Below are 27,584 nucleotides of genomic sequence, written 5' to 3'. Positions count from 1 at the left end.
AAAACCCCAAACTCACATATTTGGGAATTTTAAAGCACATTCAAGAACACATAGATGGGGGGCATCTGGGTGGCTCAGTGGGTTAAAGCCTCTGCTTTCGGCTCAGGTCATGATCCCAGTGTCCTGGGATCGAGCCCCACGTCGGGCTCTCTGCTCCGTGGAGAGCCTGCTTCCTCCTCTCTCTCTGCCTGCCTCTCTGCCTAGTTGTGATTTCTCTCTGTTGAATAAATAAAATATTTAAAAAAAAAAAAAAGAACACATAGATGGAAAAATAAAGAAAAGTAGAAAAATTTTAAACAACTAATAAAGAAAATACAACATTTCAACACTAGGGAGAGGCAACCAAGGTGTCACTTAAAGAAAAGGTGTATATAGTCTTAAATACTTATTTTAAGGAGAAAAAAAGAAAGTTTGAAAATTAATAAGCCAGGCATTCAATTTAAGAAGTTAGGAAAATTACAATGAGATAGAAGGAAGGGAAATAAGAAAGAAATAACAAATATAAAACCATAAATGCATAAAATAGAATTCATTCTCAATTAGAGTTAGCTAATTCTAACGTTCAGGCTCTCTTAGAATGAGAAAATGAAAAGAACAATAAAAAGGACTATCACACACTTACCTTCATGCTTAGTGCTTTCCTATATTAACATCCTTAAGCAGATTTTACAGAAAGGATGAGAGACTACTTCCTTTTAAATGGTATTTTTTTTCTCACTATTCAAGTAACACATTTTCAAATGAAAATTTGAAAATATAGAACAATGTAGGGAAAAGAAACACAAGTCACAATCCCACTATTAGGGGATAATTATTAACTACTAACATTTAGATATTGTTCTAGTCTTTTTTGGTCTGTATCTGAAGATTTGCTCGTGTCTACATGTAATCGTATTATTAAAAAATTGATCTCACAGTGCACACATAGATTTGTATACAGCCTTTTTTCCTTAAAACTGCATTAGCGGATGCTCTTTAAATAAAAAATGTGGGGTGATTCTGTTAATATTAAATATACTGATACAAATACTCTACTGTATTTGGCTGCAACCTGTTCTTAGACAATGTTGCCAATTCTGGGGTGGAGTTGTTCAGCCGACATCTACTCATGGTCCACTCGGTATGGTGCCATATCGAATCTAAACAAGACTGAGACAGTCTGAATGTGTCAGACAAACTGGTGGGGCTGACTTGTCAGAAGTCTGTTTACCAGAAGGTTAAGGAGTCATTGGGAGAACTAAGAAAAGTGAGTGATGAATATGACAAGTTTATGGGCTTGGTGGAGTAATCAGATACTCTCTGTATGTAAGCATCACTTCTCAGCCTTTAATTACTTTCCTGACAGCAATGATTGGGTTGATTCACTCCTGCCTTCCTTGAGATCAAATTCTCAAGCAAGAAGGACCACTAATCCCATTTTGCATGGTGTTTCACTCTTGGCTAAATCAGAGCTAGTTGGGTGATGATAGTTTGCCAGTGGCTTGGGTGCCCATCCCAGTTCTTCTAGCTGAGTCCAGACATTGAGGTCATCTGATATATAACATGACTTGCTTTCAAGACACTTATATCAGCAAAGTTTGCAGTCAGGGCAACTTCCTTTAAAGGAGAATGTGGGCAGAGTAGGCACCAAGGATAGAAGCATGTTTCTTCTTTCCCCAGGCTGCTGCCCAGCTTTGGCACAGAGCAGGTACTGACAGAGCATTGTTGACAGTGTTCATGGAGGAGAGCAATAGGGAAGTGGCAGAAGTGTTATGGTCCAGTGGGCCTATGGTGGAGACAGGTGTTCAGCATAGTAACCACGAAGGGCGGACAGGTCTGGCATGAATATCTAATGTTGAGTGTCTACCATACTTTGTGCTATGTCCTAAGGAGGATGGGAAAATATATAACATTGCTGCTGTTCTCAAGGAGGTCATGGTAACTATAGGGTACAGACAGAAAGTTTCTAAATGTTTCACTAAAAATTTTTTTTCTATTAGTGTAGGTATTGGTAACTCCCTATGACATAGGTCATATTGACTGGCCAATGGTCACTTTCTTTAACCCATTGAGCATGCCCTCGACTGCTCATTTATTTCAAGGCTACCTCTTGTAGCCCACCACACTCATCATCAGGAGTGAGAAAATAAGGCTAAAGGCTCAGTTAGATTATATAAATTTATATAATTTATTTTGTCTTTTTATCTCAGTACTTTCATTATTGAACACTGATTGAAGCATTATTTTAAGATGTTTATATATACTCAAGGTGGGAAAATGTGGAAAAGCATATATTTAAAGATTGGATAAAAGCAAGCATTTTTAATAGTAAAAATTATGAGTTTTAAAATATGTTTTAATTATAAAAATGATAATGAAAACTTGGGAAATAGAGAAAAGTAAGAAGGGTCGCCTATCATCCAGACAAATGACAGTTGACATTTTTCTGTAAATCCTTCTAGATTGAGTTTTCTTCCTAAATTTTGATTATTTGGTGTTTGTCTTAGATGGTTTGTTTATAATGTGAACATAAATTTGTAATCTGCTTTTTTAATTAACATATTCATAATCTTTAAAATATAATTTGTAATGACTGTGTAACATAATTTGTAGTGACTATAATATGACAACTAATGTATTACTCTTGACTTAATCTTTCCCTGAAAGTTAGACTTTCGGGTATTTCTAATTTTCTAGAATATTAAATAATATTGTATTATTTGTATTTGCATGAAGTTTTATCTTTTATTCTTCTTTTTTCCATAGTATAGATTATTGGGAATGGATTTGTTTGACCAAAGAGTATGGATATTTCTGAAGATCCTAACACATATTACTTAGAAGAAATTCCAGATATACGGTGACATAGCGGGCACTTCCAGTGAGGACTATAAATGTTATAAGAGGCTCAAAAAACACCAAACGGAGAAATCACCATCATTTGAATATTGACTTAAGGTCTATATAGTAGATATGAGACAGATAGATGGCATATCTTGATAATGGAAAATATTCTTCTTGTCATTCAAATGATTCCAGGCTATAAAAAAAGAAAAAGAAAGTGAATGAAGTAGTAAATTTGGCTTGATTAATGATCCATGACCCAGGTATCAACTTAAATTTGTAGTGCAAATATGATGAATTAGGAACATTTCTACTTGAAATTTCTAGGAAGGGTATATATTATTTGTTGTTAAATAAAATGCAAGCTAACTCGTTCGTGATTTCTCTTCACTCTGGACTTGCTGGGACTCTTGAAATTGCTTAGCAATTTTAGTCATAACTAAATTAACATCAGTATTTTAGCAGATGAAACATAAGTAGTTTAGAAGGGATAAAAACGTATTTCTCCACTTTAAAACGAACTACTAATGATTCAGTATAAAGCATGATTAATAGGTTAATGTAACAGCATTCAGAAGAGAAATTATTTCAATGGGATAACGTTGTGAGCCTTCAATTATCTTATGAACAGTGAAATTCTCAATAAATAGTAAGGCTTCTTTGTGCTTTGGGTTATTTCCACACAGAACACTACACTGTGGCTCATTCAAAACACTTGTGCAGTTTTCACCATTCAGGACTGAGTACAGATTTTACAATTACTCCATTGATTCAATCTACATAGGCAAGCCAACAGACACATTGGAGATATATATATATATATCTGTATATATATATATATATATATATATATATATATATATATATAAAATAGCTCTATATATAGAGAGAGAGCTTGAGTAAAGATGAGGGCAGGAGGGATGGAATGAAAAAGATGGGAGGCTCAAAACCTTTCAACCAGAGTCATTGGATCTTGGGTGGTGGGGGTAAAATGGAGGAGGTCCAGGTGCCACTGGTGGTCTGTTACCTGGATGATGACCGAATAGGTTCCACACAGTATCTTGGATAACTGAGTGACTACTCTGATGAGGCAAACAAGCACCTGAAGTCCACTGAGAGCTATGAGAATGGAAAATAAAATGATGTTCCACTCCACTACATGTGCGGGTTCCAGGCACTCAGTCCATATGCTGGAATCTGTAAGAAAACTGAGAGAGAGAAGGAATATAGTCAACAAGACACATGGCTAAGCCTAAATACTTGGTCCCAACAAGAGGGCTACAGATGTTTGTGTGTTTGGGAAATTAATATATATGACTGAAATACATAATATTATTCAATGTGAATTAAAACATTTAAAAAATCATTCAGATACATATATGGAGTATATAACATGCACAAAGCATTGGGCTATGCTTATTTTATTTTATTTATTTATTTGACAGACAGAGATCACAAGTAGGCAGAGAGGCAGGCAGAGAGAGGAGGAAGCAGGCTCCCTGCTGAGCAGAGTCCGATGAGGGGCTCAATCCCAGGACCCTGGGATCATGACCTGAGTCACCCAGGCGCCCCTATGCTTATTTTATTTTTTGAAGATTTTATTTATTTATTTAGGGGTTAATATGAATATTCGGTGAAAGGTGTGTGAGAATGCTTTGGAACCTGTAAAGCCCGATACAGATACAATTTCCTGTTACCATTTCCCTAGACCCACTCCATACATCCTCATACTCTGAACTCTGTCTCAGCCACCAGGGAAGCTAATCCCTTCGAGATCCTTACTCCAGATTTCCCAGTACACACTCTGCACAGATCAGCCAACACTTGGAAGCGAGATAACCTCCACGGTGTTGATTTTTCTCCTGGGCTGTGGCACTTATTTATTCTTTGTGTAAACCACAGAGTAGTAAATATACTAGCAGGGTCTGGAAAGAATGGAGATGCTATTTCTGATACTCCTTCCCTCCACAACCTCTTTATAGAGCTCTATCACAGCATTTACTTCCTTATATTGTAAGGCTGTCTAACCGGTATCTGTATATATTCGCTCACTAAGTTGTGTACTCTGAGAGCCCTACCATGATTTATACAGCCCAGAATAGCTAGGCCTGACACCTAAGGCTGTGCTTGGCACATTGCAAAGACCAACAAATGCTTGTTGAATGGACCAGATTCAGGATCCCCAGCAGTGGCCATATCTGTGACGGAGCCTATGGACTACCCAGCAGATGGAGGCATAAGAGATTATGCCTGGTAACGATGTTAATCATAAAATCCAGCTTATTTTAAGAATTTAGTAAATCTAATCTGTGCTTGCTTCCAGTTAATTGTCAATTCTGTGAGGTAGAAATGATTTACAGAGGCTCGGGGATATCCGTTTCAGGTCGTACAGTTTGGAAGTAGCAGATGGACGACGTGAACCCAGATGTGTATAAGCATCAAACGCCTGTGCTCTGAGGGCAGTGTTCACTCTAAAGCAGCCATCTTAGAACATTCTGTCAGGTCTGTGTGAGCTCCTAGAGGGAAGGAAAACTGTGCAATTTATCTTTGGTTCTCTAGCACCTAATTCAAGGCCTGGACAGAGTTGATGTTCAAGAAATAATTGTTGAATAAATGTACAAATGAAGACCTGATTTGTGAGACTTTAACATTAACACTTGTTCCACCCAGAATTGGCCAAGGCTTGGAAATTTCTCTAGGAGACCAGAGACTTCACTTCCCTTTATGGCTTCCAATGTTTTATCTCCAAACATTTGTCTGTAGCTGGAGTCAGGTGAATACAGATATTAAGAGAAACTTTCAAAAGTAATGAAGAGCAATGGAGGGGCATGTGGGCAGTCTGAGATCTTGCTCTGAAAGGGAAATCTTCTTTGATTTGGGGGTCAGGGATGTTCAGGGGGTGACGGCACAAAAAAATGATTTTTTGTACCCAGTGGGACCTTCTTCATTAACGTCTCCTTTCCTGAGTCCCTGAAGGGCTTCAAAATGCCTACGGTTATTTTCTAGGTTCTCCTGACCTATGAGAGAGCTCTGCTCACAGAATGTGGCACCTGGTGGAATATTCAGGACAAGGCAGCTATGGACACAGAAGCAGATTTGCAACCCAGGCCTAGCTGAGCACGTAAGACTTCAAGTTGATGTGGGCTTGAACAACAGAGCCGGTCACAGGACGCTGAGAAGAGACTTCCACTTCCCTAGGGAGTGGTCCAGACACTCCCTCCATTTATACCATTAGAATTCTGGGCATAGGACAGGACTGGGAAGGATCTGATGGACCTCGCCTGCATCTCTTTCTGGGCCCTGCGGCTTCTAGAGCTGTCTCTGCAGGTGCTGGCGGATACAATGCCAGTGCGAGGTGTTCTGTGATCTGGGACTGGGTTCCTCAACAGCTAACTGAATCACCAGCCCTCTAAGTTAAGGCTGCCTTCCTAGACTTCTCTTCAGTGCACACTAGATCTTTTCCTGGCTCCCTCACAAATGCCTGCGCCTGGTTATGCCCCCAGATCTCACCCTGTACTTGGCTGCTCATGCTGCCTGGTTCTATCTGTGCTGTCCCTGATGGTATACCATCCAAGGTCACTGAGATTCTCTTCCAGCCAAGCCCCTTCCCATCCGTAACAGACCACACTTCCAAACTGGCCACACAGCAAGACTGGGGTATTAGAACCATTCAATTCTCAGGCTCCAATAGCTGCCAGACCACAATAACTACAAAGCTTCGCTCTGAAATTCAGGAGAAACACAACTTTCATTTGGATATCTCCACATCAACCTCAAAATAGTGAATGCATATGACATTAGAAGACTGGCAGGGGTGCCTAGGTGGCTCAGCCGGTCGAGTGTCTGCCTTCTGCCCAGGTCATGGTCTCAGAGTCCTGGGATCCACCCCTGTGCTAGGCTCTCTGTTCAGTGGAGAGCCCGTTTTTCCCTCTGCCTGCTGCTCCCCCTGCTTGTGCTCTCTCTCTCTCTTGCTCTATTTCCAATAAATAAAAAAAATCTTGGGAAAAAAAAAAAGACTGCCCCCCCAAAAAAAAAGAAAGAGAGAAGAAAAAGCATCTAAACAGAGATCTATGTAGGCAGAAGTTGGTCTGAGTATTCCCACATGGAACCCCAAAGTGATCATGGAAAATGATCATGAGCATGAAGCCATGTGTTTCTGGCTTTCTGAGCCCCTTGATATGGAGAATTATTTCTTACCGTCCTGCAGTGCCTTCGAAGACGTACTCCCAGCCATCAAGAGTGCGGCAGTATGGACCCTGAACGAGGCCTAGAGCAGATATGACCAGGCAGTATCCAGAGAAAGCAATTCCAAGGGCAGAAAAGATCATTGACAGCAGTGTCTAAATTAAACATAGAAGAAGGAGGTCAGAAAAAAAAAAGAAGGAGGAGGAGGAGGAGGTGGAGGTCGGTGCCACAGAATGAGACAAGGGGATATTGTGGACAAATGATCATATAGGTACCTTCCCCTACTTGTCCAAACCTACTGCATGCAGTCTGTGTGAACGCCCACAGAAAAACAAACTTTTAATCCAAATCCATCTGATCTTTAAAATAAGTTTTAAAATGCCTTTTTGTGTGGAATTCCACAGAGGATACTAGTTAATTGACTACATTTCTTCCTTTCTTCTGGAATTTTGGTATCAAAATAATGATCAAAAATTAATGCAGGGAAGGGGTGTGACTGATCAATCTGTATTTACCAAAGACGTTATTTTCTAGGTCAGGTGGGTTCTCTAAGAATCAGAAGCTAGGACCTTGACTTTTCTCATGTGAAGATGATATGTGGATACATTCACTTACAGGAATATGAGGGGAAGCATCAGGTGTTAGCCTACATGGCCATATTTATGTTCAAGTGAGGAAGGGATTGATGGGGAGGAGGGTGTTTGCCTTGGAGGAGAGAGAACAAGCAGTGTTCACAGGCGGATGGGTACAAGCAGAATTATAAAGTAAGTAGATTCGTGTGATCTAAGAGAGGGTTCCTACAGAGCATTAGAGAGAAGTTTATGAAGACCAGATAGACATGTTTGCTAATGCTGGGGAAATGGAGTTGTTGGATACCACCCAGCCCTCGAGTTGCTTACAAAGTTAGTGCAACTTGGTACCTGCAGGCAGAAGGTGGCTTTGAATGCTGGTTCAAGGAGGGATGACTTCATCCTTCAGGACAAGTAGCTTTCCCCCTCCCCATAACCTTTTACTACATTCTTTTTCAAATCCACTGAAAAGTTGAACATATGGTATAGTATACTATAGTCAATGTATCTTTGTATACTTTTTATCTAGACTCACCTGTGAATATTTTATTATTTTTCCTTGCTCTCTCTCTGTGTATGTATATATCCATGCACATGTATTTATTTATTAACACATTTTTGTTGCCAAACCACTTGAAAGTAAGGTGTAGATACTGTGATATCTTGCTCCTAAACACATCAGAACATATCTCCCCAAAATAAAGATATTCTATTATTCTGCAACCATGTTTTACTTTTTTGTACAAGATCCAATGAGCATTTATGCAAAGGATTACATCTCTTTAATTTCCTTTGGTGTACATTAGTCTTACTGCCTCTTTGTTTTTTTAGAATATTAAATTGTTTTTGAACAATCCCAGCCAGTGGTCTTATAGAATGTCCCCCACATTTTGGCAAGAACACCTGATGGGCACGAGAACATTAGGGACCTCCCACTGTTATTTGTGAGGCTTTTGACCTTTTGGTTAATAACATGGTATTCTTCAGGTCTATAAACATACATTTTCCACTTTGCAATTAGTAAATAATTTGTGAGGTAATACTTTGAGACTGTGTGATATCTTATCCCCCAAAGACATTTCAACCGATGGGTTTACCATCCACTGGTGGCCCTCATATCCACTGATCACGGATTATCACAATGACTGGTTGCAGGGTGCTGCTTATCTCATTCTATCATTTCTTCTGCATTTATAACTTATTAATTTTCTGCACAGAAGAACTTCCATTTCGTTTCTCTCTTTCTCTCTTATTGTGTACTCATGGATTTTCTAATTCAATGTGTAATCATTCATAACTGCTATTATTCTCTTAGATGCTCTTTGGTCCAAATATGGCCAGCGAGACCATCCTGCCAAGACAATTCCTGTGCCCTTCGAGATACCCCTATCATTCCTTGAATACTTCCTTGCTTCCCGGCACAAAATGTACCAAGCCCATTTTGAATTTATAAAGAACCAGAATAGCTCTTTTTCCAACATGCCATGTACTTGGTTTTCGAACAAGGAACTGACATGAACCAACATATAATTTGGAAAGATAGCTCTGGCGGTGACGGCATGTCAGCTAGAAGTGAGAGAGCCCGAAATAAGGGTTCCATGTGGAGACTTCAACTTGCGGTGACAACAACATGTCCAAGAGGAAAAGACATTGGGGAAGAAATAAGTACCTGGAGATAGACTGAAAAAAGAAAATTCCAGAGTTTGGGACTGGAACACAAAGGACAGAAATAGGGATGCCAAGAAGGGTAATTTGCTTTGGGAGACAATTTAATTTAGTTTTAGAAATGTTGCTTTCAAGTGAGAGTAGAACAGCCAAGCTAGTTGACAATAAATTCAAAACTTGACACTAGAAAAACTGAGAACAACAAACCTGTGATTTTGGGGACAAAAAGTGATCTTACATTATATATATCTCAAATAATTTAACATTATTTTACTGACTATAACATTAATACATGCTCATTATGGAAAATCAGAAAAAAAAATATTTTAAAAACCTGGGGGCGCCTGGGCGGCTCAGTGGGTTAAAGGCTCTGCCTTCGGCTCAGGTCATGATCCCAGGGTCCTGGGATTGAGCGCCGCATCGGACTCTGCTCAACAGAGCCTGCTTCCTCCTCTCTGTCTGCCTTTCTGCCTACTTGTGATCTCTCTCTGTCAAATAAATAAATAAAATCTTTAAAAAAAATCTGAAGAAGAAAAGAACAGGTCTGGTTTTTTCCCTATTGGATATTAATTCACTGGCATCTTCACATATGATTAAAAGATCTTTCAAATTATATATCTCATATTGATTTTAATAGCATGTTGCCCCATCATGGGATGGGACAAGCTATATTTTTAACAGATTACTGTTCGTTACACTTCACAAAGAAAATTTACCTATGCACCAATGCCATCTTCCAAAAAGGAAGAAGGATGTTTCAAAAAGATTGAGCTCCTTGTTTACCAAATATGCTCTTAAGCAATTCACTGGAAAGATCAATGAAGAATTTTTTGATTTGGTGAAACTGGCAACCATAGCATAACAAATATATATTTGTGTACATATACAAATTACAGTGTAATGAGTGGATATAGTTGCACAATTGAACCTTGAAATAAATCAGGAATAAGAATCTCTCTGAATGGGGCGCCTGGCTGGCTCAGTGGGTTGAAGCCTCTGCCTTCAGCTCAGGTCATGATCTCAAGGTCCTGAGATTGAGCCCCACATTGGGCTCTCTGCTCAGCAGGGAGCCTGCTTCCTCCTCTCTCTCTCTCTCTCTCTGCCTGCCTCTCTGCCTACTTGTGATCTCTGTCTGTCAAATAAATAAACAAAATCATAAAAAAAAAAGAATCTCTCTGAGTTACAGTTTCATGTTCTATTAACTGTAAAAGAGGTAGATGATTATACTACTTCCATAACAGGGATATTTTAAAGATTAAAGGACACAATGGATATAAAAATTATTTCAAATTATAAATATAATCACAATATCATCTCTTATTCCAAGCGCCCCTATCTGGCCAGTAGTTGTTTTCCAGAGATAACAACCCACAGGATTTTGGCAGAAAATGAGACAACACAGAAGAATGAATAGCAAACAAGAAGTTAGTGAGGTTCAGGTCACCCCCAAAATATGGCACTTTAGCATACTGAATATCTTAAACTGAAGGAGCTTGAGAAAATGGCAGAAGCAGGATGGTCACTCTGACCCCTCCCAGCCCCTTCACCCTTTTTCTCTGAAAGAGCTCATAAAACTCTGGTGTGCAAGTTACCCACTCTGTACAAGGAGAAAAAGGAAGAGACAGGGGTCAAAAAAGCTGTGAAAACAAACCTCGTTAAACTAAACCTTATCTTCCTTTTTACTTCTCCAACATTGACCACCCCTAGCCCAAACACCTCACTCTTGCCAATTCTTTACAAATTTGTTGCTGTTTCTTGCTACTCTGGTCACTTCTTCAGGTCTTCATTCTCTCATTAAGGCCCCCATGTATGCATAAAATTCAATAAAATATATATCCTTTTCTATTGCTCACCTGTCTTTGTCAGTTTAATTTTCAGACTGAGCCAGCGACCCTAAGAGGGTTGGGTAAGACTTTTTTTCTGCTACAATATCTGGCACCCAACACGGGGCACCATTGCTTGGGGGACACCTTCCTTGGTGCAGGAGCTACAGTTAGAGATGCTGGATCTGTGAGAAAAGCCACAGAAGAATTCTTGCCATGTCAGTTTCTTGGATCTCTGCCTATTGGGGACTGGTCCAGGGTAGGTGGTAAGAGTCGTTTCCTTTTCAGATTCAGATTGGCGGGGAAAAAACGTTTGTAAAGATTAGTTCTTTGGACTGTGACTCTGGTTAAAATTTGGTTTTGAGTTATCCCTTGGTTATTGATCCTTTCCCTGCCAGGGACAGCTGTCGATTTCCTGTTTGTCTTTTATTTATTGTTCTGAGAATTTGGCTTTCTGCCTGTCAGCCATGCAAATGCCAGTTCTTGAAAGCAGCCAGTTGTCAGGCTGTGGTCCCCCCAAAATCTGCCATACAGAAATTTGGCCTGCACCCCACTGCAGCTAGCATCCCACCAACTGTAGCCAGCTTTCAGGAGGAGTTGTCTAAGTTTCTTTTGCTACCTTGGGGAGTGATTCTGGATCTTAGGAGGGCTGCATCTTTTGTACTCGCTTTGGGGACATCTCTTGCATCCCTGATTAAGTTTTGGTTTTGGTTTCGAGTCATTTGGTTTAAACATTTGAAATAATTTTTAAGGGGCTATATGGTCTGAAGTTGGCCAAATTAAAGGTTGATATTCACATCCTGATAGAAATTTTTAAAATTAAGTTCTTCTCTCCTGAGCTAAAATGGAGCTCTGTCCACAGAGGGAAAGAAAACATGTGGAAGGTTTTGTGAAATAATTATGAGAACATTACGAAGACACACCACTGTTAATCTAGAACCCAGAAATATTCAGACTTCCATCTTAGTTGGAAATCTTCTCCCAAATATAAAGAAGCAAATTGAAAATAGTGCAGTTAGATGGGTAGGTCAGGATCATTCGGGCTGTGATCCCCCTCTTTGAGGAATTAAAAAACAATTGCCTTTGTCTTACATTTTTATAAAATCTGTCAAAAGAGTTCTATCCTAATTGGCATAGAGGTAAACGAGTGCTCATATAAATTAAGTATTCTTAAATACAGAGACTAATCCAAAATAAATTTTTTAAGTTCACACAATCCGGGATAATCTTTGGTTAAATAAGGCTATTTTTAAAATTGTTGGGAAAAATAAAAAACAAGCATATCTTCAGAGTTGTCAGCATTAAACGTATCATAGTCATACAATTTTATTTCTACCTAGGATTAAAAGTCAAACAAATGTAGTATCTCTACTAGATCTTTAACAATATAAAACTATCAATTCAACCTAGAAACAAAGCAGACACTAAAAAATAAATTGCTGAATGTATGTCAAGCACAGCAATTGAGAGAAAGAGAGAAAAAGTATGTTTAACTTTTTGGATACTTTGTTTCTACAACATTTGATGCTTGCCCAATATATATGTCACAAAATTTGTTAACAAGAAAAATAACTTAAAATAATGGCTAACTTTGTCTATTGTGTCATGAAATTTGCATGAGTAATCTGCACATAGTTAAGAGCAAGCTCATTAAGTATATGGGTGATAAAAGTTTATAAGTGAATTTTTCAACAATGATTGTTTTATAAAATCCATTTATTTTAAAATACCTTCCAATATCTTTTTGTTAACTTGAAACCTTAAAGTAATACAAGTTGTACTAAGCAAAGTTAAATAATGGTAATTCATTGAATATGTAAGTCATTTCCAAATAAAATAAATTACTGAAACATTGATTAGTGAACATAACCCGATATTTGTCTCTCTTTCAAAGAGGGAGTAAAGATATTCAGGTCTGTTAGTAGATATGTTTTGTGCCACACTGAAAAATTGTACGATGAAGAAATTTATGCTTTAGAAATTATGAAATAGCATACTCAAGAATTTGCCAGTCAATGAGATGTTGATATCTATAACATTCCACAACTGCTTACTTCCTGGTTTTCACCAGAAATTAAAGTTTCTTTTTTTTTTTCAAGATTTTATTTACTTGTTTGACTCAGAGAGAGAGAGAGAGAGAACGAGAGAAGGAACACAAACAGGGGAAGTGGGAGAGGGAGAAGCAGGATCCCCTCTGAGCAGAGAGCCTGATGTGGGGCTCGATCCCAGGACCCTGGGACCATGACCTGAGTCCAAGACAGATAATGACTGAGCCATCCAGGCACCCCCAGAAATTAAAGTTTCTAAGAGTTAAGAATTCTAATTAATATATGTAATTAAAACTACTAAAAAAGGGGGGGGTGCCTGGGTGGCTCAGTGGGTTAACCCTCTGCCTTTGGCTCAGGTCATGATCTCAGAGTCCTGGGATGGAACCCCACATCCCACTCTCTGCTCAGCAGGGATCCTACTCCCCCTCCTCTGCCCCATCTGCCTCTGTGCCAACTTGTGATCTCTCTCTGTCAAATAAATAAATAAAATCTTGAAAAAAAAAAGACTACTGAAAAAAAAGTAAACTACTAGAAATAAGAAGGGAACAACTCTGCATACAAGAAAAAAAGGGAGGCATTTTGGTTAAAAAAAAAAGGTATGAATTACAGAGATGTGTTTTTGTTGAGGGAAAAGGAAACTTTCTGGGGAAACTTTTGTCCTCTGTCAAGTGAGTCTTGGTTGACCTCAATTTCCATTACAGAGCTTCTGCTGTGCCAAACCTGGGCAGACTCACATTTAGCCTTCAAGATGAGCTTTATTTAATTTTAATGAGACTTAATTGCCACCATGTTGTAAAATGCTCCATATTTTTACTTCCTGCTGAAAACTGAGAAACACTGCCCATTTTGTCATGATAACAATTGGCTGGACTTGAGCAGATCCCTCTCTTCCTTAAACAGAAATTGAACTCTAATGCTTATCAGGCTCAGTTCTTTCATTTCCATCAGGGGGTTGGCTCCTGGGGCATATAAACTGGGACTCCTATTCTAGAGTCCTACCTTGAAAGAACCAACCAGGGAATCCAGAGAATTCCCTCTCCTGTCCTCCTGCTTTTCCCATTGAGATGCCAGCCATTTCCTTTGATCTGATTGTAAGACGCCATCCAGACTCCACTCTGCAGCGTCCATTTATGCCGGAGATGCTGATAGTGAATCAAGGCAAATTGAACACATTTATTTTTATTATGAACCCAGTGGCACATACGGTTGTTTTCTAGAGATTCCCTGAGTATCAGAAGTTAATGTCTACCGGAATCTATTGTTTCACCTAGGCAGTTTTGAAAGCTTTCCATAAGTATAATACCGGCAGTTACTGGAGGCAAATACATACACCCACAACGCACATGCGCATGTAGGTGCACAGAGCGTCTTTTAATTCTTCAGATCTTCTCCACCAGGAGCATAGTTCTAAATTTAACAGCTAATTAAGTCTTCCAACGCCATCTGTCATAAAGCTGGACATGTCATCTCGGCTGCCCATTTAAATCTGGTTGCCCCTTGGACCAACTAGCTCAGGGTGTCTGGGGGTGGAATTCCAGCTCCAAACTCTCAGATGATTCCAATCTGCAGCCCCAGTGGGTAGCCACGGCGGCCAGCCACGGCAGCCACAGCAGGGCTGCAAGACATGCCTACCAGGCCTCTGGGAAATTCCTTTTAGTTAATACATCACACAATCTCTCTGAGTCAGGGATAATTCATATAAGTATGAGTAACAATGATCTAATTCACTGGGTAAGTGTGAAAAAAATGTGCTATGCAAATATGATTAAAAGATGATGACCCTGAGGAGGAGAAGGATAATGATGGAAATGTAGGAGCCCAGCACCTGCCTGCTGAGCACAGGTTTAGAAAATTTGGTTGTATTATTCTCTGTTGATTCTATTTAAATTATTTTTGAAGCCCCGTTAAAAAAATATATATATTGTGTATATCCAACACATGGACAAATCTAATCATTATGCTGACTGACAGAAGGCAGATACAAAAGACAAATTCTGCATAATTCTATTTACAGAGAATACAAGCTAATCTATAATGACATAAAGCAGATCAAAGACGAATGTTTTAGGGGTGATAGGAATGTTCTGTGTCTTGATCGTGATGGTGGTTGCTTGGGTGTATTTGGCTGTCAAAACTCATGAAATTGTATAATTTTAATGGATGCCATTTATTGAATGTAAATCAGACCTCAATAAATTTGAAAAGGGAAAAAAGTAAACTCATATTATTTTCTAACTCCATGTGTCTTTAAACCCTGAACTTCTGGAAGAACATCAACAGGACAAACGTGGAGGAAAGACAGGAAACAAAATGGAAGATTTTTTTTTTTAGTAAACTCTTAGGCTCTGAGTTGAAAGGGTCATGGAGAGGGGACAACAGTGTGAATATTTTCTCATTTCTGAGTGAGAGGAAAGGAAGCAGAGCCTGCTCAGCCATCCTCAAGGTACTATTGCTCTTACCATGTATTTTTTGCTGCAGTTTTCACTCTGGCAACATTTATAGTTGTTATCATTCTCCAATGCAAGAAGAACTGTTGCTACTATAAGCATCTGTAGTAGATGAAGAGATGAAGAGAGGAAATATCAGAAATGGAATACTAGTCATAATCAGAGCACAGTGATTCTGAGCAGGGACTGTGGGGGCAAGTGGACCTGGGTTCAAAACCCAGAGATGCCATTTTCTAGCTTCATCAGCTTGAGAGTCTTTCCCTATAAAGTGATGTTGGGAACTCACCTCATTGGGTGGTTAGGAGGTCATGTCTGTAAAATTTTGAACATAGTGCTTGATTTATAGTAAGTGATTGTTAAATGTTAGAGCTATTATTGGCATAGTTATCAGTCATCAAAAACTAATGATTAAGCAGTAAATGGTATAGACATGGGAATACCACCCCGCAGCAAACCTGCATTTCTCACTGACTCAGTTGCAGAGGTCAAAGGAAAATCATTCACCAGACTTTGATGTTTGCCAGCCTCTCTCCATTTACTGCTCTCTGGGAATGCAAGTGAGAGGTACAGTTAATCGGAATTACATGTCTTAATTCAAAGTAAAGCCAGTTTGTTTTGCTCAAGCATTCAAATCATCTCAGGTTCAGATTTTCAAGTGTGTTTTGTCTCTATCCAGCCAACAGACTGGGAGAATTCAATGTATTCTACTTCTTTTTCTTTGTATCCTAAGCAAAGTGCTCAAGTTCTGTAAAGAACATGGGTTTCTTTTCTGTTATAGTTCCTTGTTTGGGCAGGTATGGACCATGAGTTGCTTCTGACAAATTCTCCACCTATCCTTTACTCCCAGTGTTCTGGACTGAATCCTGAAGCAGATTTCATTGTTGTTTTACTATGTATAGTCAACATTTCCAGTTTCCAAATTCATCAGCTTTCGCTTGTCTACTTATTTATTTATCTACATCCCTCTTCTTTCTCTTAAAAATATTTGATGTAGTAACAATCATGTTTTGCAGGGATTCCCCGACAATGGAAAATAGAGAACTGGTTCTTTTCTAAGTTTTATATTTTACACAGAATATAAGCCAGAGTCTTTTATTCTCCTCCTTTCAACACCATTAATAATCACAGATTTTAGTAGATTCTGATTTAGTCTCATTAATGCGTTGCAACCCTTCTATTGATTCCAGTGACATACTGAGGGAAACAATGACGAGAGAAGGCATAGTACACCAGGTACAGTAACTAGCTTCATTACAGTACTAGTGGGAAATAATTAGACCTAGACCCTAGAGTCCTGTGTCAAAAGAGAAATACAGGCATCGCTCGTGTTGAAAAAGAAACTGCTTTCTTTTTTTCATTGTGAAATTATAACTGGAATACAGGGCTCAAGCATAATGGAGGAACATTACCCCAAATCCCACCACCCGCACATGTTTTTATGTATATACTCCCAGGGTATTACCACATGTGTATATTTTGCATTGTTGTAATTGTAACTTATTCACAATTTTTTGTATCATTTCTTTTTTGCTTAACACAAAATAATATGCATTTTGCATGTTACTGCATCTTCATAATTATCATTTTCAACTCCATAGGAGGTGAATGTTCCACAATTTATTTGACCAATTCTATGCTAGGGAGCTCCTACAAATTACTTACTATTATAAATGCTGCTGCCATAAATATCTGTGTATGTGTATCTTTCCTTTTTATGGATTATTTCCTCAGAATGAATTTTCAGGTTTAGGATTACTGAGTCAAAAGATATAAGCATTTTCATGGATATTAATACAGCATATTGAAATCTTCTCCAAAAGGTTTGCATTCACTTACAGTACAATCACCAAACATTCATTACGTACCTCTCTATCACATAGCAACTTCAATAGCGTTGATTATCAGTACTTTAAAGTTAACTAACTTCATGTGCAAAATAGTAACCAAAGGAAAACTGCTTTTCATCATAGTTATTCAAATATTATAATAATTAAGCACCCATGAAGATGTAAAGATAAATTGTAATCCATTGTCTTTTATGTCTTTGGTGATATAGTAAGCTTATAGTACACAATGTGCTATTTTTAGAAATGATATGATCAGGAAAAATGTTTTTTCCTCTGGCTTGTCAACATGATTTACTATCAGCTTGTTTTTAAAGAGCACAAATTCATCAGGAAAACAGTCTTGGATTCTTACTGTAAGTAATTAGATCTTGTTTCAAAAATACCCCCATTATGAGGGGTATAATATCAGACTATTTAATTATGATCTGGCCCATTCTTCTACAAGTATTTATAATCACAATATTCGTTGGCTATCTAATACATATCAGCCTCCATCCTGGGCACTTCCTTCATCAGATTTTGTTGAATCCCACAATTACCCTAAAAAGTAAATGCCATCACCAGATGAGAACCCTGAGGCTCAAAGACATTGAGTCATCTGATCAAGGTCTCATGGTACAAATGGCAGAGCTTGTATTTGAACACAAATTTGTCTGAATCTCCCAATCTCTGCTTTTCCCATGTGGTCTCGCTATCTCTCCAGTCTAGAGAAATCACGAGGGCAGATAGAAACTATTCTGGAAAATAGCTCTGCCACTGGACATTAAACAGCTTAAACCAACACACAGGGTTCGTGAGGACATAATATTTCGACCGGCTGGCACCCCACAGAGTTTCATTAGGTCTAATTTCCTGCACTGCTGAAGTCACATAAATCAACAGCTTACCGAAGACAAAGCTACCCTCCCAAACCCTCATGGACTACCTGCCTCTCTACCCCAACCCATCTTCCAAATCCCAAACCCAGGATTAGTCCAGTGATTTTTCCATTACTCATTATTTCTGCTAGAAACAAGACAAAGCTTAGTAAAAAACACTCCCTCTGCAACCCAAGTCTCCGAAGTCACACTTACCATGATACCTGAGAAACAGATTCCTTCAAAATACCACACGTAGTTGGTGAGTTTATTGCTGGATGCATAGGAAGTTTGCCCATTTGGGAAATACAATAATATGTTCACAATTATGCTCCAAAGTGCAAGCGGAATCAGCAGACCACTTAGGCAGCCTCCACATTTCCGAGACCCCATTTCACCCCTGCTCAGAACCTGCAGGAGATTTCAAGAGTGTAGAATTACATAAAGCCTAATTTGCTTCTACCTGTCCCCCCCCCTTTTTTTTTCTTTTGAGATTACCTACCACGTTCTGGGTCAGAGCCCTTCACCTCATATTCATGAGAAGCCCAGGGCTCGGACAGAACTGCAGCCCACAATCTCTGGTGAGAAATAGTGGTTTACTGTTTGGAGAACAATAGACAATGATCCAGGGCTGAAGAGCTGAGCTGGTCTTCATCCTGTGCCAAAGGAATGCGGTGTTTTTACTGCATTTTAAAATAAGTCATTTTCCTCTGGATTACAGCATGAAAGCCTTAACCCTGAGCATATTTTAAAGAAGGAAGTTGGGGCGGGGGTGGGGTTGGAATCAAATATGGCAAATTTTATCCACCGGCGTAACAGGGGGGTTAAAGAGGAAAATACCAAGGGAATTTATGCTAGAACAGACTGTGTGGTGTGTTGACTTTATGTGTCTGCCCTTCCTTCAAGGTTCTTTATTTTGTGCTCACTATTCACCAAGCTTTGTTCCAACTGCGGGGGGCACAAAAAGGACAAAGACAGGGACAGGCTGGTGGGGGGAGAAAAACAAGACTTCCCTGTGGGTGAGTTTACTATCTAGGGACAACTTTCCTTCCAAGAGTTCATCTCTGCTATTTCCACCTCTCTGAAAAATAATAACAGGAAGAAATTCGCATCTCTCTTGCTGCTTAGGAAAATGGGGAAAAGAATTTGGGTAATTTGGTTAAGACTTTTTGAGTAAGAAGTTTGAAACAAGGATTTAAGAATTATTGCTTCCAAATGATTGCCCTGAATCGAAAGAGCCACAGAGCCTCTCCAATTAGGATGATATGAGGAAAGGATTAAGGCAAGGCATCCTTACCCTGCCTGTTTTTTTTTTTTTAAGCTTTAATTAATTTATTTATTTGAGAGAGTGTGTGCATAGGTGGAGTGGGAGTGAGGGGCAGAGAGAGAGGGAAAAGCAGACTCCCTGCTAAACTCAGGGCTTGATCCCAGGACACAGAGATCATGACCTGAGCTGAAGGCAGCCACTTAACTGATTGAAACACCCAGGTGCTGCCCCCCTTTTTAAAGATTTTATTTATTTATTCGAGAGAGATTGAGAGAAAGAGAGAGTAAAATGACACTATTATGTTAAAGATGATGTGGACAACAGTGATAAGGAATGCAAGGGTTGCCTGACTGTGTTGCCATCCCTTTCTATTGGGAAGATCAGAACCCAACTCAATTTAACTTTCTTAAGTCTCAACTTTCTCATCTGTGAAATGGAAATTTTTTAAAAAATGATACTTTTCCTAAAAGAATAATGTGAGGGTTAACCAAGATTATGTGTGCAAACCACAATGTCAGGTGACATAGAAGGAGTAGGCAATAATTGGGAAACATTGTTAACAATAAAAAGAGCAGTTATAGGGACACAATTGTCAAAATAGTACAAAGAATAGAAGTAATGTCTGTTTATTTCCTTCTCTTGATACCCAAAGAGTTCAGTGGCATGAGCTCTTAAAATCTTGATCCCAGAAGTATTTACATTAGTTTGTTAGTATCCTCCAGAAAGTATTAATATTCTATAATATATATACTTTTAATTCAAGGGAATAAAAACTTATTTTATGTGAATAATGTTAAATTATATTATATTCATATTTTTTTTCCAAGAAATTGAGATCCTTGGATCTGCTTTTGGATTCAAACAATCAAACTTGGAAACTAACAGTCTTATTCTATGATGGGTTCCAAAGGAATTTCTTGGCACCCCTGGTGACTATGATTTTTTTCCCTAATGTTTTTGAGCAAAGTGCATCACAAAGTTTGGTCATTAGATTTTTTTTCTCGAGGGACAGAGAAGCAAACTAAAATCATATTTACCAGAACCCTTTGGATGATAGGGAGAGTAACAGTTTTGACTGAATATTTATTAAGCACCTCCTATGTGCCAGGCACTTTATTCTAAGTGCTGGGGAGAGACAGATCCATGAAGGAGACAGTCCAAAATGCTTGTCCTTATAAAGCTTATATTCTATTGTGGGGAGACTAATAATTAAAAATATGTATGTATAGCTTGTCAGGTAGTGATAAGTATGGCTAAAATAAATCAAGAAAAGGGCAACTAGGAGTGCTTAGAGAATGTTGATGGAGACATCATTTCAAAGAGGGTGGTCAGGAAAGACCTTAAACAGAAGATGACATCTGAGTAAAGATCTGAAGAAAGTGGAGAGTGCAAGCCATGTAGGGAACTCAGGGGAGAAACGTTCCAGGCAGAGAGAATGGCAAGTGTACAAAAGCCCTGGGTCGAAGTGAATCCTGGCGAGGACCACTGTGGCTGGAGCCAAGCGAAGGAGGGGAAAAGTAGTAACATCTGAGATTAGTTTTGAGTAGGAAAGTGACTTGTTTTTGTGAATTGGTTGGAAAGGATCTGGTTTAAAGAAAGGAGATGAGTTCTAAAGTCATTTCAACAATCCATGGCTCAGACCATGACAGTAGTAGCTGAGATGGTAAGAAAAGGCTGCCTTCTGTGTGTGTGCGTTTTTAAGATTTTATTTTATTTTACATAATCTCTACACCCAGTGTGGGGCTCAAACTCACAACCTGGAGGTCAAAGGTCACATGCTCTACTGACTGAGCTGGCCAGGCACTTTAAGACAGAATCAAAAGTATTTGGTAACAGATTGGATTGAATATAAGAGAAAGAGAGGCAAAGATGACTACATGGTTCATAGCCCAAGCAACAGGAAGAAAGAAGTTGTCATTAACTAAAATGAGCAAAACAGCAGGTTGAACAGGTTTGGGAGGGGGAAGATAAAGTGGTAAGTTTCAGACATTCTAAGTTTTGAGACACCTATTAAAATCTAAGTGATGCCAATTAGGTAGTTGGATATGCAAATATGAAGTTCAGGGGAGAAGTCTTGGGTAGAGTATATAAGAGTTGTCAGCATTTAAATAGTATTTAAAACCATGAAACACTATGAGAATAAGAGTGTAGACAGAAAAGAGGCCAAGTACTAAATCCTGGGAAGTCCAATGAATTGCATTTGGAGACATGATGGGAAGCCAGGAAAGGAGCCTGAGAAGTGGCCAGTGAGTCAGAAGAAAAACCAGAAGCCTATCCTAGAAGTTGAATTTCTAGCTGAGGAGGAAGTAACCAACTGAGTCAAATGTTGCCTATAGAGCGAGTAATATGGGAGGATTGAGAGTTGGCTATTGGGTTTAGCAACATGGAAGTCACCAATGACCTTGATAGAGAAACTGGTTGGAGAGCTAGACATGGAAGGCTCACTTTAGTGGGTTCAAAAGAGAATGGAAAGAGAGGAGAGGAGCTCTTTTGGAGAGTTTTACTGTAAAAAAGAGCAGGAAAATGAAGCTGTAGCAAAGTAGAAGTCAAGAGAAAAACTTTAATGGGAAAAATTGTAGTATGTCTGTACAATGATGGGACTGTTCTTGTAGAGAGTAGGGGAGGGGAGGTGGGGATTGATAATGCAAGACAGAGAGAGGGGAGAATTACCGGAACCTGTCCTCATTTACATGAGAAGGGATGGGAGTATGTGCACAGAAGGAGGAGCTTGTCTTAGGTACAGCATGGGCCCCTCAGTCCTTGGCACAGAAAGAAGGCAGAACAGACAAGATTGGATTTGTTTTCTCAGTGAAACAGAGAGAAGGTTGATCAGCCAAGAATGAGAATGGAGGGGGAGACTGTTAAAGGTTTGGAGAGAGAGGGAAAGGTATGAAACAGTTGCCTAGGATGGTGAATGGTTGGGATCAATGTGGATTGTTAGGAGACACTGAGGGCCCATTGAGGTCATGAACAAACAGTGAACTTAGGCAGGATGACTGAGTGTTTTTCCTGGTGAAGTGCAGGTGCAGAGGTGTGGGCAGAATAGTAAGGAAGCTGCAATCACCAGGACTGGGACTTTCCCAGGAAAGTACCATGAAGAGAGAGCACAAGTATATCAAGAATATATGTAAGAGGGGGTACCTGGGTGGCTCAGTGGGTTAAGCCTCTGCCTTCGGCTTAGGTCATGATCTTAGGGTCCTGGGATGAAGCCCCTCATAGGATTCTCTGGTCAGCAGGGAGCTTGCTTCCCCCCTTCTCTCCTTCTCTCCCTTCTCTCCTTCTCTCTTCTCTCCCCTTCTCTCCCCCTTCTCTCTTCTCTCCTTCTCTCCCCCTTCTCTCTTCTCTCCTTTCTCTCCCTTCTCTCCTTCTCCCTTCTCTCTCCTTCTCTCCCCCTTCTCTCCCCTTCTCTCCCCCTTCTCTCCTTCTCTCCCTTCTCTCTCTCTGCCTGCCTTTCTGCCTACTTGTGATCTCTGTCAAAAAAAAAAAAAATAAAAATAAAAGAATATATGTAAGAGGGTGATTATAATAATAGACCATGGAATGCAGTGTGAAAAAGGCAAGTAAGGACATGAGAGAATGTGAGGAGAGTGCAAAAGAGGTTGCATTTGAAGATTGTGTGTCCCAGTGTGGTTGAAAAGTTACTGGTTTGGGGTAGCAGAAAGACAAAGAGCTGGAAAGATAGGCTTTAGTGATTGAGAAGTGGGATGCTGGAATTTAATATTAAAATGTTTCAGAAATTGGGGTGCCTGGGTGGCTCAGGTCATGATCCCAGGGTCCTGGGATCGAGCCCCACATCAGGCTCCCTGCTCAAAAGAGAGCCTGCTTCTCCCTCTCCCTCTGCCTGCTGCTCTGCCTACGTGTACTCTCTGTCTCTGTGTCAAATAAATAAAAACTTTAAAAAAAAGTTTCAGAAATTGATGAAGACAAAATCTAAAGGTGTATTATGGGCTGAACTACATTCCCTCAAAATTCATTATGTTAAAGCACTAATCCTTATAACCTTAGAATGTGACATATTTAAAGTGGTAATTAAGTTAAAATGGGGCTGGTAGGGTGGGCCCTAATCCAATGTGACTGGTGTCCTTATAAGAAGAAATTTGAACACACAGAGAGATACCAAGTGCACCCGGTGCACAGAGAAAAGGCTGAGAAAGTAAGTACAAGAAAGTAGCTCTCTGTCAGCCAAGGAAAAAGGTCTCAAGAGAAACCAAACCTGCCGACATCTTGATCTTGGACCTCAAGCTTCTATTACTTTAAGAAAATAAATTTCTGTTGTTTAAGCCCCCTAGTTTGTAGTATTTTGTCATAGTAGTCCCCATAGACTAACAAGGTATGACCATGAAAGTGAGAGGTGAGGTAGGATGTGAGGCCAGAGGATGGAAAAAGAAATTGAGAGGGTTTAGTTGAGATTTTACAAATTTTTTTATTGCTGATACTTTGTACTTTGAAGAAGGGTGACTAAATACTTTTTGTTAAAGTTTACAGAGAGTGGAATCGTTGAGGATTTTCCATCTTCTATCAACACTATGGCTTCTAGTAAATTTCAATACCACTGAGATGAGCAGTCATTCCCAACCTGGGTGTCCCTCAAAGTAATCATGATGAATTGACATGTAATACTCACTAGATGTCTTTTTCATGCTAGAAACTGTGCTAGAAGATTTCACATATATTAAAACAAAAAATGAGTTCAATGACATTAAGGTGAAAGCATTATTAATCTCATTTTGCATTTGGAAAAAAATTAACATAAGAAAAAAAGTTTTTCAACTTGCCCAAGAACTTGGAGTTAAATCCAAGACTTTTATATTCTTTGGACTCTTCAACTGCCCTTGCCTGATACACTTCCATGTATTAATCCCTTCCTCTTCATTGCAAATAGGTTTTGGATGTGGATATTCTGATGCCTGGGTAGTGGCTGCCTACAATGTTATTTTGAAGACATACTGGTAACCAGATAGGTTAACGAGATAGATAAGTGCTGTCTGCTGTGGACATAGGGTCAGGGAAAGGCAGCATGCATTGCTAATACTCCCCAGTCTTAGTTGACCCCAGAAAGATGTCTCTAGTGATGATTTTATGTCACAGGTAGTTATGAAGACTTGAGGTACAGGACAAATTGCCATTTGGAAAACCATTCAGTAAGGGTGATGGTGACAAAAGTAATGAAGAGGATATGACAGACTGGAAAACCTGATAAAACTGTGGAAAGGGGAGTTGAGTAATGACCTTATTTTGGTGATCCCGTTAATGAAAACATCTAATGAAGTCTCCCCAGACAAGGAAAAAAAAATTATTTGATTTCATTTCTAAGAAAACTCTTTTTTAACCTGCCTCCTGAAAAAAAAAAAATATGTATGCTCATAAAGTAGATTACTGAAGCCACTTGTCTCCAGTAAATTCCCAGTTTTCTTGCCAATGAATTCTTACTAAATCAGGATTTTCTTGCTGGTCCTCCAGAAACCAGGGAGAGTCACTGGGCTGCTGTGCTTACTGGCCATTTCTGGCCTTGGCTTCCTGTTCTAAACAGCAGAGCTGAGGAAATCCGCAGGATGCTTGCTACCAGGGGACAAGATGACTCAGGAGGAAACACTCCACCTAAAATAGTCTTGCTGTGCAGCCCCTGAGTCACTTTGGAATCAAAGTAAATGTGTGATCCTGGAATTAATCCCACAGGTGATGGGAAGTGGAGAAGAAGGAAGTATCTGGAAGAAGTTTATTCAAAAGAAAAGTCTGCCACAGAAATGAAAATTTAACTGCAGAAAAGGCTACTATTCAGGGAGAAATTTCATCCTAGATGTTCAAAGTATACGAATTGCGATTTTCTCCCATGACCATGGGCATAAAGTTGTTGTCAAGGCCCAATCTAGCAACCTACTGGAAGTGGATATTTCCTTAAAAACATGCTAGGAAAGCAGCACTAGACAGCTGTGTAAACAGAAATGGGCCATTGGGCTACAATAGCCTTGATTTTTGTCTTTATAATTCTTTCTCAGAAATTATCTGGCCAAAACATTTATGGTGCTGCTAGATGCTACGTTTATCTTGAATTCATGGTAAACATCTAGTGTTTCATCTACTGAAAGAGGGGAAGGAGTATCCAACTCAGATTCAAAGCTCTCCAAGCAATATTCTGTATTTGGTATGGCCCCTCAAACCTTTGTCTTACCTTCCCTTTTCGCTCCTCATCCTGGTTCTGGTCCTCACAATCTACTTATTTATTGCAACTCTTCCCAATGAGCGCCCAAAGAACTGAACTGTAGTCTATCACTTATTCTTTAAGTGTGTATTGAGAAATTACCATCTAGCAGGAAGACAAAGAACACCCCACCCATTTTTTCCCCCTCAAGATGCTCGGAATCTAATGGTGGAAAGGAAAAGTTCAACAACAGGTTTGTAATACAAAGTTGTCAAATCTCCCAATAGATTTAAACATGGGCTTCTTGAAATTACAGCAAGGCAGGGAACTTGAATGGAGCTAGGGGCTCACAGGAGATTTCTTGGAATGGCAGGGACACAATTGAGTCATCAAGATGAAGAAGCTGGCAGCTGGACAAATGCAGACTCAGTCAAAGTTAAACATTCACATGGTAGAGAAATGCCATGTGTGAAGCTTGATTGGATCCTGGCTTGCAAAACAACAAGGTGAAATATATTTTGAGGACAATAGCAAAAACTATTACTACAAAGAGTATTAGACAATATAAGAAGGTGTTTGAATTTATTTAAGGTAAAATAATGATGTAATTATGAAGGAGGTTCTAATTTTTAGGAGATACGTACACTTAAAATGTATTTAGCAAATGATTTAGTAAACATCTGAAATCTGAAATGGTTTAGCAAAAGGAGGAGGAGGAGGAAAAGGAGAAGAGTATGGGAAGGATTTTCCTACAAAGGGGCACATGGAACATTCCGGGGTGATGGGGAAATATTTCATATACCATTTTTATCATGGTGGTAGCTACATAGCTGCAGACATTTATCAAAGCTATGCACCTACAAAGGGTGAATTTCACTGTATAGAAATTGGATATCTCAGTGAGTATACCTCACTTCAAACAAAAGGAAAGAAAAAAGGATAACAGGACATGAGAACTGAATGCATAGAGAATAGGAGAAGGAAAAGTGAAAGATGTTTTGGTAATCAAGAAAACAGATATGCTAATACAAGTGGAAATGTCAGAGGATAGTACCAGGATATAGTCAGTTAACTGCTGCAAGAATAAAATGAGCAATCAAGTTATAACCAGGAGTAATTAAAAATGTATTAAAGTATTTTCATCTAGTTTTATGTTACTACTTTAGCAGCCAACTTGGAACAAGTATGAGGAAAATGTAATTAACTTTAAAAAGTGTATAATGGATTCCCAAGGAGAAATTTATGTTCTAGGGACATAAAAAGTGTGTGTGAGTGTGTGTGTGTGCGTGCATGGGTATTCCTATCTCAAAATATTTGATGATAGAGGCACCTGCCTGGGTCACTGTGTTAAGTGTCTGCCTTTGGCTCAGGTCATGATCCCAGGGTGCTGGGATCAAGCCCCACATTGGGCTCTCTGCTCAGTGGGAAGCCTGCTTCTCCCTCTCCCACTCCCTCTGCTTGTGTTCTCTCTCTCGCTATCTCTCTCTGTCAAATAAATAAAAAAAATTTTTTTAAAAAAATCTGATGATAATCTTCTTTGGGTTATGTTTTTCACTGATCTTACATGGTTTTTAAGAGTTTATTTAGGGGCACCTAGGTGGCTCAGTGGGATAAGTCTCTGCCTTTGACGCAGGTCATGATCTCAGGGTCCTGGAATCGAGCCCTACATTGGGCTCTCTGCCCAGTGGGGAGCCTGCTTCTCCCTCTCTCTCTGCCTGCTGCTCTGCTTACTTGATCTCTCTATATCTCTGTGTCCGATAAATAAATAAAATCTTTTTTAAAAATTAAAAATGAAAGTTTATTTATTTGAGTGAGAGAGAGAGAGAGAGCTAGTGGTGGGGAGGAGCAGAGGGAGAGGGACAAACAGACTCTGCTGAACACAGAGCCTGACATGGGGTTCAATCCCATGACCCT

At 39.3% G+C, this 27,584-nt stretch overlaps 1 protein-coding gene across 2 annotated transcripts; it reads right to left on the bottom strand.

The window, feature by feature from the left end:
- Positions 1-260: 260 nt before the first annotated feature.
- TM4SF18 (transmembrane 4 L six family member 18) lies at positions 261-18,974 on the bottom strand. 2 transcript variants are annotated; one of them, XM_046004001.1, is made up of 6 exons: positions 18,763-18,974; positions 18,481-18,675; positions 15,573-15,662; positions 7,021-7,163; positions 3,851-4,031; positions 261-3,019 (listed from the first exon to the last, which is right to left on the bottom strand). In XM_046004001.1, exons 2-6 carry the CDS (start codon positions 18,655-18,657, stop codon positions 3,005-3,007), a joined length of 606 nt encoding a protein of 201 aa, XP_045859957.1. In that variant the 5' UTR covers positions 18,658-18,675; positions 18,763-18,974; the 3' UTR covers positions 261-3,004. The 2 variants fall into 2 exon arrangements, with proteins under 2 accessions (XP_045859957.1, XP_045859956.1); XM_046004000.1 differs by having other exon boundaries at positions 18,767-18,972.
- Positions 18,975-27,584: the final 8,610 nt, after the last annotated feature.

The sequence above is a fragment of the Meles meles genome, chromosome 4 (genome assembly GCF_922984935.1).
Source record: "Meles meles chromosome 4, mMelMel3.1 paternal haplotype, whole genome shotgun sequence".
Taxonomy (NCBI): Eukaryota; Metazoa; Chordata; class Mammalia; order Carnivora; family Mustelidae; genus Meles; species Meles meles.
Note: the sequence above shows the minus strand (reverse complement) of the source record. Positions and strands in the feature narration are given on the sequence as shown.